Here is a 14,283-nt window from a genome sequence, read left to right on the forward strand (position 1 = left end):
AATACGAGAAAGGGAACTGATCTAGAACACGTGGATCTGTGCGTCTCTCTCCTCCAGGCCCTGGTCCCGGTGACAGTGGACGTGGAGGTGCCCTACGATCTCCACCGTTACATCATTGGCCAGAAGGGCAGTGGCATCCGCAAGATGATGGAGGGTTACGAGGTAGCGGCTCAGGCCTTAACGCTTGTTAGCTTTTTCACGGTTACATCTATGTTCTTTCGCCCTTCAGCTGATGCCTTTATTGCTTATCACGGTTAACAGCCTGACACAGCCTTGCCTGTTTCTGCAAGGAGAATGTATTTAGTAATATTAATAATGTATAAGTATGAAGGAGCCAAACTGTTCTGTGATTAAAGAGTATTGTGATGGAGTTGTACTTCTGGTGCAGCACGTCTGTCAATCGCCGACAGTGAAGAAGGATTTAAAACCCTCAACGTTGCTGTGAGACCTACAAGTGATCAGAGTAAATTTAACAAGATTTTGTTCATAGATAATACAATTAATTTATGACATTGTGAGCCTTATTTGTTGTTCTCTTTTCTAACTATGTAAATAGAAACATGAATATATACAGGTTCTGTGAAACACACAGTAGAACATACCACTCTTAATGTCAAAAGTGCTTTAATCTTTAGCATGTTTGGTTGCTGTGCTCTCTCAGCTTCTACAGAAGGCGGGCTGTCCCATGCTCCTCGTGTTTTTAAATAATAAAGGCTGTGGCTTTAAGACTGCCTTGAGGCTTGATGACTGTTACCTCCTCCACTGTGTTTACCCTGGGGACACTGTGGGGTGACAGTGTCGTGTGGAATGCTTGCCTGACCCCGGCATTGTGCTCTCCCAGTGAAATGGATGCGGACAGGGCTGGACAGGAGTAGACTGTGGTCTGAGATTGAGATATGAAAATGACCATCTGTGCTCTGTCGCTGACAGGTGAACATCTCGGTGCCCCAGCCGGAGCAGCAGTCGGACACCATTAAGATCACGGGCCAGGTGGCCAACGTGGAGCGCGCCAGGCTGGGCCTGTTGGAGCGGGTCAAGGAGCTGCAGGCGGAGCAGGAGGACAGGGTACTGAGTCTTACTACCACTCTTAAATCTGGTCTCTGGCGGCCGAGGTGTTCGAGCACATCTGATGGGGACCTTGTCCCATGAACACAAACCGCTGCCGCAGTGTAATGAGGACCCAGGAAGGCCTCTGCTTTTATCTCTACTTGGGTTCCAACACCAGTAGGACTTTTCTGATGGAAAATACTGCACTAGACTTGCCACCGAAGTGATTACGACAACATCTGGTTTGCTCTAACCGACACTAAAATCACATGCAGTAAAAATATTTTATAGAGCCAAAAAAGCCATCGCATGTCATTCAATTAAGTACCACAGGGTAAAAAATAAAAGTCTTTTTTCACTACAGTTTTTTGCAATCTTGAGCCCACGTTAACAGAGGGCACCATGTAATGTACAAATCAATAAATGTTGTATTGGACTGTGCGGCATCTTCCCATGGTTTTAAATGTGTGGGAGTTTAGAGAGACGTATGACGTATTACCGGTTACACTACCTATTTTATAGTTCTCGAGCGTGTAGCCTCGCTCTGAAGTCCCCCAGAGCGGAGATGTTCTGCAGGCTGGTCTGTGTTCGAGGCGCTGTCCGACTGATCCTCTTGCCCTTTACCCTGACCGCACCGATTTGTTCTCCGCAGGCTCTGCGGAGCTTCAAGCTGACCATCTCTGTGCATCCCAAGTACCACCCCAAAATCATCGGGCGCAAGGGGGCGGTCATCTCGCAGATCCGCAAGGACCACGACGTTAATATCCAGTTCCCAGACAAGGGCGACGAGCAGCAGGTATAGGCGCACATCGACTCCCCGAGACCCCCAGCTGAGACCCGCAGATAGTGGGCTCCTCACTGCTTGGTGGGGGCCAGTCTTGTTAGTCTGCTAGCACGGAGCACAGTGCATTTTCTTTCCAATAAAGAATCCAAATGCAAAGAAAAATTGCCATGAACTTTTGTCCCTGATTGTATTGCAGATGGTGAACCCTGAAGGTTTAAGTTAGGGTTATAACATTCTCTTAGAACAGTTTTGATTGAAAAATAGCCAAGTGGTTTCTGCACTATATGCCTTTTATAATGAATGTAAAATGAGTAGAAATTGTTGACAAAGCTCAGTCTTTTTCCCACCTCTTGATCTTGGTAGTGCAGTAGAGTACACCTGAGAGAAGTCCAGAGGGGCTTCAAATTTGAATTGCTTCAAATTTAGTATTTATTCTGATAATTCTGAATAAATTCCGATTTCTTTTCGGTGCAAATCTAGAGGTTGGCAGTGCTATAACAGATAAAAAAAAATATTTTATGTTTTAAATTTATGGGGAGATAGAAATAATGTAGAAACTGCAACAGAGCAGAAGAAAATGATAGTTTTAGACCATGAGGTAATGTCTGTGCAAGTGAGCTGGCTCTCACGGGATTGTGCAGCGATTTTTCCAAGCTTTGCTTAGTCGTCCAGTGAAGGACTTGCCTCTTCAAGAGACCTGGTCTCCATGCCCGTTTGGTATCATGGCGCTCGTGCTTCCCCTTTGAGCTGAAGGTAGCATCCCTTCAGAGCTCTTTGCTGCCTCCCGACGCACTCCTGCCGCGCGTGCCCGGCCTCAGCGCCCCTCTCTGCCCCTTCCCCCAGGATCTGATCACCATCACGGGGTACGAACGGAACGCGGAGGCGGCAAAGGAGGCGATCGAGCGGCTCGTGGCCAACCTGGAGGAGATGGTGAGCGAGGACATCAAGCTGGACCACCGCGTCCACGCCCGCATCATCGGGGGCCGGGGGAAGGCCATCCGCAAGCTCATGGAGGAGTTCAAGGTAGCAGATGCACACACGCGTTTCTCTTTTTATGCTCGTGAAGACATCCTGTTGATTCTCAGCCTCTCATTTGCTGTTCTGTACCCAAATGAAATTTTGAAACAAGGTGAAAGTGGTTCTGGTGATTTTAAGCCATCTGGTTTCTAAAAAAAATATTTTGCCTTGTTTAATAATAATTCTTTACACTTTCTGGACACTCTACTTAAGAGCTTTTCAGGCAATAGGGACTCCCCTCCACCACCGCCAGTGTGCAGCCCCACCTGGATGATGTGACGGCAGCCATAGTGCACCAGTACTCTCACCACACACCAGCTCTCAGTGGGGAGGCGAATAGAGTGATGAAGCCAGTTCAGAGAGGGGGATTATTAGGAGGCCACGATTGGCAAAGGCCACGGGGGAATTTGGCCAGGACACTCTTTTTGAGAGATGCTCAGGGATTTTTTACTGACCACAGAGAGTGAGGACCTCGGTTTTATGTCTCATCCGAAGGAGGGCGCCTTTTTACAGTGTAGTGTCCCCATCACTATTCTGGGGAATTAGGACCACACAGACTGCAGGCTGAGCGCCCTCTACTGGCCCCGCTAACACCTCTTCCAGCACCAACCTTAGTTTTTCCCAGGAGGTCTCCCATCCAGGTACTGACCAGGCTCACACCTGCTGAGCTTCAGTGGTTTGTCAGTTGTGAGTTGCAGCTGCTGGCCGAAAAAATCCATTAAAAAATCCATTTGTTTCAAAATACATGACTGTTGTCCCCTCTTTCAGACACAGATGTGATGATCAATGGGGAATGCTGACATGTCTCCCCTGACGAACACTCTTGTCACACGGTGGTGCTAGGGTGCAGTTGTGTGACGGTGATTTTAAAGGTTTTTTTCTTTCTGCGTTTCATCGGCAGGTTGATATCCGGTTCCCCCAGCCAGGCTCCGAGGATCCGGACCGGGTGACAGTGACGGGGCTCCCCGAAAACGTGGACAACGCCATCGACCACCTGCTCAACCTGGAGGAGGAATATGTGAGTCTCGCTCAATGAGATAGGGGTCTTCCGTGCTATGTGTTTGAAAAGGCCGTGGCCTCTTCACCCACTCCCTGAGAAATTCAGGGTAAAATCCTGCAATTTCAGTCAGTAAATGAATTTAACTTTCAGATTTTGTTTTGCCTAATGAGTAGGCTGACCCTACCTCCACTGTCAGTGGGACAGCATTTTCAAATTGCTTTCAAAAGCTGATGTGTAAATTAAGCATTACACCTTTGCTGATCAGGTCTTCATACTTCCTGACAAAAATAATCCCAAGTAGACACCTGATATAAAATAAAGTTGACTATTATTATTATTATTATTATTATTAATAATAATAATAATAATAATAATAATAAATGATTATAATAATAATAAATGATAATGTGAATATTCCTAAGAAAATCTCCCGTCTATGTATCTCGAGATGATGAACGTGACAGAGACGGAGACCATGGCTGCCTATATGAAGCCCCCCTCCCGCAGCGAGGACGACCACAGGGGTCCAGCCAAAGGTTTTGTGGTACGGGACGCCCCCTGGAATGTCCCAGGAAACAAGGTCAGAGGGCAAGGGGCACTTGGAGCTAATGGGTGGGGTTTGAGGGGCTACACAACCTGCACTTATTATGCCATCCCTTTGCCATTTACAGACATCGGCATGCAAAGCTGACAGGAGAGGTTTCTGTGGGTGTGCTTGCTCTTTTGCCCTGGTTTCATTTCATTTTCATTTTCACAGCCGTGAGCTGTGCTGTACTCCAATGCATCACTGGTACACCAAGATTAGATGGTTCTAATGGCTTATAGGAGGAGCACAAGAGCTGCAAATGTGCAAATGAGCACCTGTGTTAATCCAATATATCTGGCGGCCTTAAAAATATCATTCAAATTAATCATTCTTTGGTATTTTAGTGTTTCATTCTCCTGAAACTAGGTTGCCTGTGGTTTAAGTAGTTTCCATTTCCGAAGGAGATGTGTAAGGGAAACACCTTGTAACGTCAGGATGGTGACTAATGCTAGTCAATTATTTTAAATAACCTGGTTCTTCTCAAAATCAACCTTGGAAGAGCGTGAATTTTGGGGGAGCAGGCTGCGCCTGTGGGATAGTCCAAGTTTAACCCACTGGTACAGGCTGGACCAGTACCACCACCAGCGGCAACCCGCTTTCGCCCGCCTCCGCGATGACCTCTGACCCCCGGTGTCCACAGGCCCCAGACATGAGCAGCGCAGAGGACTTCCCCACCTTCGGCACCGGAGTCGCCCCCAAACAGATGTCCGCCTGGGGCCCCAAGAAGTTCTGAGAGCGTGGGGAGGTTGGGGGGGAGAGACAGCACCAGAACGTGGAACCCACCTGCTTGGGCCGGGGCTCTGCAGGCACAGACGGTTCCCCCTCCTCTCTCTCCATCTCTGTCCATCCTGATGCCAGCACTCGGCGCCTCCATCCCATCAGAGCCACCAGGAAGGGAGAGGGAGTGCCCATCTCTGCTCTGCCACCCTCCGCCTACCTGCCCACAGCCACGGAGAGTCGGGGTTCACCCCACCTCTGCAGAACAGGCCTGGGGAGCCTTCAGTTCTTTTAGTCCTTCAGCAGTGTCTCTGTCTTGCCGACGAGACGAGTTCCCCTAAACCAAGCGATACAGCAGTCCTGAATAGAGCTATCCAGTGTCATTCCTCCATTGGGTGGCAAATCTGTAGTCTAGCCTTTTTTAAAAAAAAAAACACCTTATGAGTTGATGGGAAAAGAAAAAACGTTTTTAAAAACATCTCAGTGACAGTTGCAGAGGGTGCAAAGGTTACAGGAGAGGAAGCAAAAAGTAGGAGACTTGACCTCTGACATTTAGACTGTAGGGCTTGATGCTTCCTTTAAACAGAGTGGAAGGATCTTTAAGAAACTCTTCTTTTATGTTACCCTGATAGACATCAAATTATTTGTATCAAGTGTGCTTATACGTGTTAAAAAGAGGCTACTGATAGATAAGAGACAATGAAAGAATTAGTGCGTCAGTGTCTTAGACGCGACCCAAGACTGTTTTAAGCTCTTGATAGCAGCGGCACCCTGAGAGAGATGTAAAGATGCCTATATATTTTTGTTTGTAATGTAAACCTGTAGGGTTTATTTCATCAGGGTAACTGCCGTGTTGAAGACAGGAATCTGTTTCTTCACAGTGCTGCTCTGTCTACCTTTGAATGGACTCAAACTTTTCCAAAGATGGGGAGCAGATTTACTGATCTCCCTAAAAAAAAAAAGGCCACCGTCAAGGGGTGTGAGAACTGGTGCCAGGGGGAGCGTGGGCATTTTGTGTTGACTAAACAGTAAGTCGAGGTGACTGACCATATCTCCCTGTCTTACCCTATGTGACCATAGGTTTCAGTGTCAAAAAAAAATGGCAGTCCGAATCAGCAGGGCCATTTTTTCCGAATCTTCTGCTAGGTTGGCACGGCCCTGGGTGAAGGAACTCCCTTTTCCACGCCCATTCCCACCTGAGAGGAGGGGAGGGGTACCGGAGTAGTTAACCGCCCGGTTCTGCTTTTCCGCACTCTTTCTTCCACTGCAGTTTTGAAAGGCCGGACAACGCGGACGTGTCCGCAGCAGAGAGCGGGGCCGCTGAGAAACCTGTCCTGCTCCGGGCTGCGCTGTCTCGGGGACGCCACGGGGGAGCCTGGCGGCGCAGGCCGGGGCACCGGCGGCGTTCTTGGCCGTAGTCCTAGAGCCGCACTCGTGTGTTTTTAAGAAAAACCTTTTCGGAACCGCGGCCCTAGAGCTTCGCGTTGTGCGCGAGCAGCGCTGTACGGAAATTCGGGTGAGCCACTTGAGCAGTAGCCATTTGAACTTTAAAGAAGGACGTGTCGTTTATTCGGATTCGCGTTTGTTTTGGGTTTTTTTTTTTTGCTCCAGAACGATCTCCGCCTCTGTCTCTGTCGGAAACCCTGTACACTGTGTTTGTGCTTACTTCCAGTTTTTTAGAATAAGCCATATTTTCCCCAGTCTGTTTTGTTCTTCCCTTCCTCTCTATGCTTTTTTTTTCTCTCTGCTGGTACGTAAGTCCTGGCTGCTCTGCTTTTCTATATATATATTATAAATATAGAAGTTATATTTTTTATTTTTGAGCCAAAACGGCAAAAAGCACACAGTTCCAGAACATACGCCATCTTATCCTGAATCAAATCGCTTGGTTTGTACACGGCGGAATTTAAAAGGTGTACATAACAGGGATTTTAGTGTACTTGTTGTGCCCAGAGCATATTTCCCTGTTAATCTCTTTGATCAGAAAATGCAGTGAGTGGTTTATATGAAAAATAAGCTATTTAGATTAATGTAGTCTTATATGAAGGATTTTGTTTACAGAAAAGAGTTCTGAATATACTTGTAACCCTTTTATTAGTCGAAAAAACATGAAAGGGAAGAGGTTTTGGTTATTTAATTTAGGTGTTGTTTTAGGATTGGGCTTATACCGGATGCTTTTATATAACAATTTCAATTTTGTCACTTTCCTGGGGGGAAAAATGAAAGTCGTGTATTTACTTGAGCATACCAGCTCAACAGGCCAGAGCTTTCGTCTTCTGTATCTGTTTCTGTGTTGTGTGGATGGAGTCCTAGTCCATGCCAGAGCTAGCCCCAGCAGGTCTGGTTACACGTTTAAACAGCTGGGTGGACTGGAGCAATCCAGATAAAGTAACCTTGCTCAAGGATACAGCAGCTCTGTCTGCAGTTGCTCATGCCAGCAAACCTTCCAGTTAGGAATGCAGAACCTGACCTGCTGCCCCGCGATCCCTGTTAAAAGAAAACTGGACCGTTTTTAACTCAGGACTTGTCACGCGTCGTAGATTGTGTTGCCCTACGTCCTCGACTGTTGTATACAGTTCAGGTGGGTAACTACGTCAACATGCGTAGTCTGCAAAGGAACAAGTAATAGGTTTATTCCATGCTGAAAAGAGAAGAGAGAAAACTCAACGTTTCGGCTGTGAAGTTTCTTCAGGTGACACCTTCTTCAGGTTGTTTTCTCTTCTCTTTTCATCTTGGAATAAACCTGTTACTTGTTCCTCTGTTGTATATAGATTGTTTTCTGAAGGCTCTGCACTCTTTAACTGGAAGGTGGTGGGATGGAGTTCCCCTCCTGCGGATACTGGTGTACCTTTGCTCAGGGATACTCTACCCTGGTGACTCCAGTAAGCCCAGCTGTGGACATGAGGGCGAGACCTGCTGAGAGGTGAACCTGCAGTGGACTGCACAGGCCTATCCAGGGGGCAGCGATGTACTGCCAGCCTGCTTCATGCTGCAGAAATCTAGAAACTGCCTGGCCTGATGGAAACCATGAGACTTGTGCAAGCTCTTCACTTTTTACAAACAACATACGTACTGTATCCAAACCTGATGTGCGCTGTTTCAGGAATAGGTAGCAGATAGTGGGGCTAGTTGGTATTTATTGAATCTGAGGTGGCGGAGGGCTCTCTTCCAAGGAAGCATTGAATAAGGCTCATCATCTGTGAAGCCGAGTGGATCTGAGAAAAGGATGCAGCTGCCCCACTTCGGCCAGCTACGATGTCGCTGTTTTTATAGAGCACCTCGGAGTCATGTGGAATTAAGAAGGCTGGATCGCATTTAAACACTGGAAATTAAAACCCTCTTCATAAAGAAAAGTTTAGTGAGGAAAAATACTGTGAATGGTTATAGTGTGCTCCATCAGGGCTTGGTTGCCTTGTTTTTTATGTGATCTTCATTGTGCTGTGGTATGGCAGAGCTGTGTGGTGCAGACACATGCAGGAGATGCCTTAGGAGTGCCTCCCTGGGCGACTGGAGGCTTGGGCTGGCATAGATCATACCCACTTGAAGCGGTAGAGAACATAGGAAAGTTAGATCCTTCAGGAGAAAGGTCTGTCTTTTATTTATTTGTTGATTATTATATAATTATCTGCCTCTTTTTTTAAAAAAAAAGCTTTAGTTTGCAGTTTTAGTGCTGAATAGCCCAGTCTTAGAGTTCCTTTTTTTTTTTTTGGCTTAGTCATGGGTGAGATCAGGGGTTTTTTTTCAGGTCAGCCTGGCAAGTTTATCCCCTCTTAGTTTTTGTCAAAAAAATAATTTTCTAGGGTCTTTCAGTCTTAATTTATATAATTTAGAATTCTTTGTATAATAAATGTTTTTTTTTTTCTTTTAAAGCTTGATTGGAGACACCTTTTTGTTCCGTTTTCCTTTATTCCTGAGCTTTACACTGGACATATTTAAATGAGAGCAGTCTTGACACTGTGCTCATGTGACACAACACCAAGCACAAAATGGAGGAGGCTCACACCCAGTAGGGAGTGGCACAGCATGGCCCTCATGCACAATGCCAGAAAAGAAGGTATAACCATGGGTGATGGTTGAGGAATTACAGAAGTACTATGGGTGGGGGGGGGCACTGCGTAGTTCTGTTTTGTGTATTTTTTAAGTAGTTTCCAGATCTAAAATAGCTGAGCTCTGTGAGGTGCGTGGGAGGACTTTAGTTTTGACTGACTTCCCTGTCTTTTTACTGTAATACACGGGTATAAAGGTACTTAAGAGTGCTGCAAAACCACAACCTACTTCATCAACGTCAAGCTACTGACCTCAGAGCCTGACAGTGAGCTTTTCTCCCTGGGTGGGTGCTGCACTCACCTCTGTAGGTTCAAAGGCGTACGTTCTTACATTGTGTAGTGGTGGGTTTTTATGATTGAACAGCTGTGCATCAGTGCAGAAAATAAGGAAATCTAGGCTTCTGATTCAGTTATTGTTTTGGTGGTGTTGATTCTTTTTTTTCGTTTTATAGTGTCTTTTGTTTTAAAGATGTCAATTATTTTTAATACAGCCTTTAAACAGCATACCTGGCATGTATGCATGCCCCGAATCCAGCTCTTGAGTGGGCTCCCCGTCGATCCAGTTTAGAACTGATTTCAACCCGAGTTCTTTAACTACTGGATTCCCATAATTATTTACTGAACTGGTCCCCGCTGCTAACTTCCCCGGGGGTGATGGCTTAAGGTGACCTACAAATCCTGCAGGATTGCCCTATGTGTCCGAAGCCAATACCCCGGATTAAAACTGCACCAGTAGCCCTGTCTCAGTGTAGCGGCTAGCAAACTGCAGAAAGGAATAGCCCGAGCATAGGCTCCTTCAAAACCCCCTGTATTCTAAAGTTCAAGTTTTCACAACCAAAGACTAAAAGACTGTGTGTGGCGTAGCTGTCTCATTTCAGACGGTAGGACTAAGTTGTGAGCCGGGTTAATTGCCTGTACGGCGCGATGAACTTTGTGATTGACTAAATTAGTTATTCCTCCTCCAGTTTGCAGAGCTAGCATGATTCATGGTGATGTGTGCTGAACTCACATTTCAAATGCATTTAAAGGTAGCATTTTTCTTTGTTTTACCTGAGACTGTGGGTTACATGGTACCGAGTTGTATACACGTATATCCACTCACAGAGGTCCTCTTTCAAGGCATGGCATGAAACGAGGTGATTTTATTTTTTAGTCATTGTCAGTCATTACCAGTACTGTAGGGATACACGAGACCGCAAAACAGGAGTCAGTCTCGACTACGAACTGGACACAATTCGATACGTTATGTTTACTAATGTTTTACAGGAAAAGGACTATTTTTTTGGTCTTCATTTCTTTTTGGACAGCCTAAGAAAGGGTTTTGATCTTGTGAAACTATGCTGTGCTGTCAGGTTGACGACGGGAGATCAGGGGTGCGGTATGGTAAATGGGCTGTATCTTCTAGCCTAGAAATTTCAGAAAACACATGGAGTTTACTGTCCTGCTGCAGCAGGCTAGGGTTTAAAATCTAGGATTGCATGGTCCCTTTGAAATTTAAAACACATACTTACTCTTTTATTATGATTAGATGGTTGTGGAGACTGGTATGGACAAGTCAAAGCATCTGTTTTTCTTTCAGTACTCAGCAGGATATTCTCTCTCCTGCTGTCCTTTTTAAACAGTGAGTCTGAGTCTGTCAGCATTTTGTACTTGTACTGCCCAGACTTTTTAAAAATGACTAACGCCTGTCACTTTTAAATGTTAACAGATTTCATACGGATTTTTTAATGTTAAATGTTTGGATGCACTTACAATCTTGCAAACAAAGGTTGTGAAAGTTATCCTGAATTGGCCATGAGGTGCGCTTCATATATTTCACTGACCACCAAAATATCCTTCTGTAATCAGCAGCAGAGATTGAAAGGGGTTTGAGCTGTGGTACTGGAGAGCTCCCACAGTCCCGCAAGTTATTGTAGGTCTGTCCTTAAATCACGTTTCTTAAAAGCATTAAACCGCTTCCTTCTGACTGGAGGTGGTGTTTATGTCCAGTTCCATAGTTATGAGGTCGTGAAACCGTTTTGGCCCTTGGCAAATCTCAAGGTCCAATGCTGGTTAGTGAACCGACTGAACAAATGATCTCTCTAGGGTTGATCAAAGGAGCAAAATCATCATTTTCCAAGTTTTTCACAAGCTGGTAACTTGAGGTATAACCTGCTGGTACTCTGGTATTAAGTCTTTTCCATGTGTGAAAAATTAAAGACCTTTACTATCCTAAAGTTGAGAAAGTCATTTGTTGACTAATTATAATTAATAATTCTAAACTGGTGCCCTGGTACTCTAATCCAGCTGTCCTCCTGGACCCATCCTAGGGATGAGGGCCATGCTGCTGCACAGTCTCCTCTGGCTAATGTTGGAGTGACATTGCTGGACACAAAACTCTGTTTAACTGCATTTTCACCTTTTTTTTTTTTGTTTGTAAATTTATTGTGAACTTTGGCCGTTCCCACTGTATCCAGGCTCTGAAAGCACGCTTTGGGGTCAGCAACATAGAGTGACAAGATATGCAACACAAAAAAATACATTTCTCTGGAAATGAGTTGTGTGCATTTTATATTTTAAAATCTATAGAATTTTAAAATTGCATTATTTTTAAAATATGATCCTTCTGTAGAATTAAAATCTGATTTCTCCAATTAGATCATTTTTTGCACAACTGTGCAAAAACAAAACTGCTGAACCCTGTGGAATAAAATATTACAGTAGTATATGTAAAAATGTACTGTATGTACATCCATATTCATATGTATGTCTATACATATGCTTGTGTGTGTATATATAGTGGAGGATGACTGATGGTTGTTATAATTTATTTTAAACGGTGATACAACACTATTGGCCTTAATAAAAACACCAGATTGAGGAAATATGCAACACTGCAGGTGATGCAGTGACTCTGGACTTTTCATATTCCGAGTAAAAATAAAAAATACCAAAAACAAACCTTTTCTGATCTTTTTTTACTCTCCGTAGAATTATTTCTGTAATTGTGTTAATTTTTTATTTTGCAGACACCATAGGATGTCCTAGGTGGAAGGCGTATAAAAATACAGGTTACAAAAATATTGCAGAAAGTACACTCCTTGCAGTGTGAAAATAACATGTTCTTAAAATAAATTCTTTTATTGCTTTCTTTTACCAAGGAAGTCAATTCGGAGGTCATTTTTAAGAGCAGGAGAGTGACCTGCTCCCCCATTTCTACAGCAAGGGACTTACTGGAGCATTTCAATTGCAATATGTTGCTCAAAAGTAGACCACTACTCCATTCTGCTCCATAGATAATTAAGTGTAAGGATATTATTATCCTATAGGGCTTCTCTGTTTCAGTAAAAGTGTGGTTACCCATAAAACGCCACAGTGCACGTTTAGACATGTTATGTACAGTTAAAAAATTAAACTAACAGTTTGGTGCAACGAAACTCAAGAAGATGCCACACCCTACCAGGAATTTGGGTTTGAAGTCCCTGATATGGTTTGCCCTTACAGTTGTGCTGCAGTGTAGAGAGCAGTATTCTCAACTGGTCCTCTGGTGTCCACTGTCATCCCAGGTGTACTTTTAATCACCAGGTCTGAGCCCTTACCTCAGCTACCTCTCCTGAACTCACTCCTGGATTCCAGGCCCGTGCAGCAGCAGCAGCTGCACTTTTGCCAAGAAAGTTAACAGGACAACTGTACACTCCTGGGCTTGATTAGTTGTTACCTCTAAACCTTTCTTAACAGTTGTTAATAGGTTACCATTTAACAATGTCCAGACAGCTGTGACAGTGGCACTAGGACACTTCTGGAATAAGCATTGCTCGCACCCGAGTGGAGTCCAGTTCCTGGAACGGCCATGTGACTGGGACACAGACTATTACCGAACTGAAGCTGATTTCTGACCTCACCCCACTGGATAGCAACAGCAAACTATTTAACATGCAAAAGTCTAATCAAAGTAGAAGTTCAGTAGCACAGGATTGAATTCTCTCCCTGTACAGGAGTTTTCTCTTCCTTAAAAGAAGCTTTTCACCCATCTCCCAGGGTAACAGGAGATAGAGGGGGAAAAATGTAAAAGCTCTGTGAAGCAGGAGGGAGAGAGGAATGGCTTTCAGCAAGAGCCAAGCTGCTGAGGGGCCTGTTGCTCTGGAAGACGCTGTGCCCTGTCCCTGACAGGGGAGTAGTGTGGTACAAGTCCCTTGGGTGAAGCGAAGAAAGGTGGAGAAAGTCTCGACAGGGGGGGTTTTGTGGGAATGGACTTGGGTCAGTAGCGTCGGCCAGCTTGCTGACCAGGGGACGCGGCAGTAACGTCCCCTTGCTCCCCAGACAGACCCCCCAGCTGTAGGTCCTCCTGGAACAGGGTCCCCCGAGGCCACCCAGAGAAGTCACCCCACGTACCCCCTGTGACGAGAGAGCCGGGGGGGGACACCAGTCAGATACTATGCAGAGAGAACAATCTTAAGTGGTTGCTCATAATCTGTATCTAGTTAATTGATGTGATGCAGTTTGGTGTTAATTCTGCTCAATTATGAAGTCTTTTTGAGCTCAAATCTTGCAAGTATAGTGCAGGATAACCATGACGCCAAACTGGGCCCCTGTGCTTCTATTCAAAATACAATAATAAATTAGCATGACAGAGGCTGCAATAGAGAGTGGAAGAGAGGATATTGGTTAGTGTTACCCTTTGCTTCCTAGGTGCTGGTGGGGTTGCCATTATGTGATGAAGTGATACAGTACAACACCCTGTATTGTCTTGCCTTACAATGCTGTACTGTGTGTTCTTGCTATGAAAGGGTTGCCAGGTTCCAGGCTGGCTCCCACTCACACAGTTGTGAATTCTTTTATCACAGGGGGTCTTGTGCTCAAGCCCTGGAGGGTGTGGTGTCTATCTGCAAAGCTGATCTGTTTAAATTACTGCAGGAGTATACTTTGAATGTGGCTCAAGTTTCAACTAGCTACCTTTTAATGAACTGAAGATTTTACATAATCAACTATAAAAGACTAGAAAATCCTACATAGGTCTATGGGGGGGGGAGATAATTCCCTATAAGGTTCTGTCTAATCCCCGTCTTTTTCAAATCAGTTAGCACCGTTTTCCAACATAACTCAGTTG

At 45.0% G+C, this 14,283-nt stretch overlaps 1 protein-coding gene across 4 annotated transcripts in view; it reads left to right on the forward strand.

Moving 5' to 3' along the window:
- Positions 1–12,137, forward strand: part of hdlbpb (high density lipoprotein binding protein b) — a 34,501-nt gene extending 22,364 nt beyond the window's left edge. For all 4 annotated transcript variants that reach the window (XM_069186574.1, XM_069186573.1, XM_069186572.1 and 1 more), the window contains 7 exons: positions 58–162; positions 931–1,065; positions 1,700–1,843; positions 2,675–2,854; positions 3,750–3,866; positions 4,297–4,428; positions 5,075–12,137. In XM_069186574.1, the coding sequence (XP_069042675.1) occupies positions 58–162; positions 931–1,065; positions 1,700–1,843; positions 2,675–2,854; positions 3,750–3,866; positions 4,297–4,428; positions 5,075–5,167 (906 nt within the window). In that variant the 3' untranslated portion in view covers positions 5,168–12,137. The remainder of the gene's footprint in view (positions 1–57; positions 163–930; positions 1,066–1,699; positions 1,844–2,674; positions 2,855–3,749; positions 3,867–4,296; positions 4,429–5,074) is intronic.
- The last annotated feature ends 2,146 nt before the right edge of the window (positions 12,138–14,283 follow it).

The sequence above is a fragment of the Lepisosteus oculatus genome, chromosome 3 (genome assembly GCF_040954835.1).
Source record: "Lepisosteus oculatus isolate fLepOcu1 chromosome 3, fLepOcu1.hap2, whole genome shotgun sequence".
NCBI classification, from domain to species: Eukaryota; Metazoa; Chordata; class Actinopteri; order Semionotiformes; family Lepisosteidae; genus Lepisosteus; species Lepisosteus oculatus.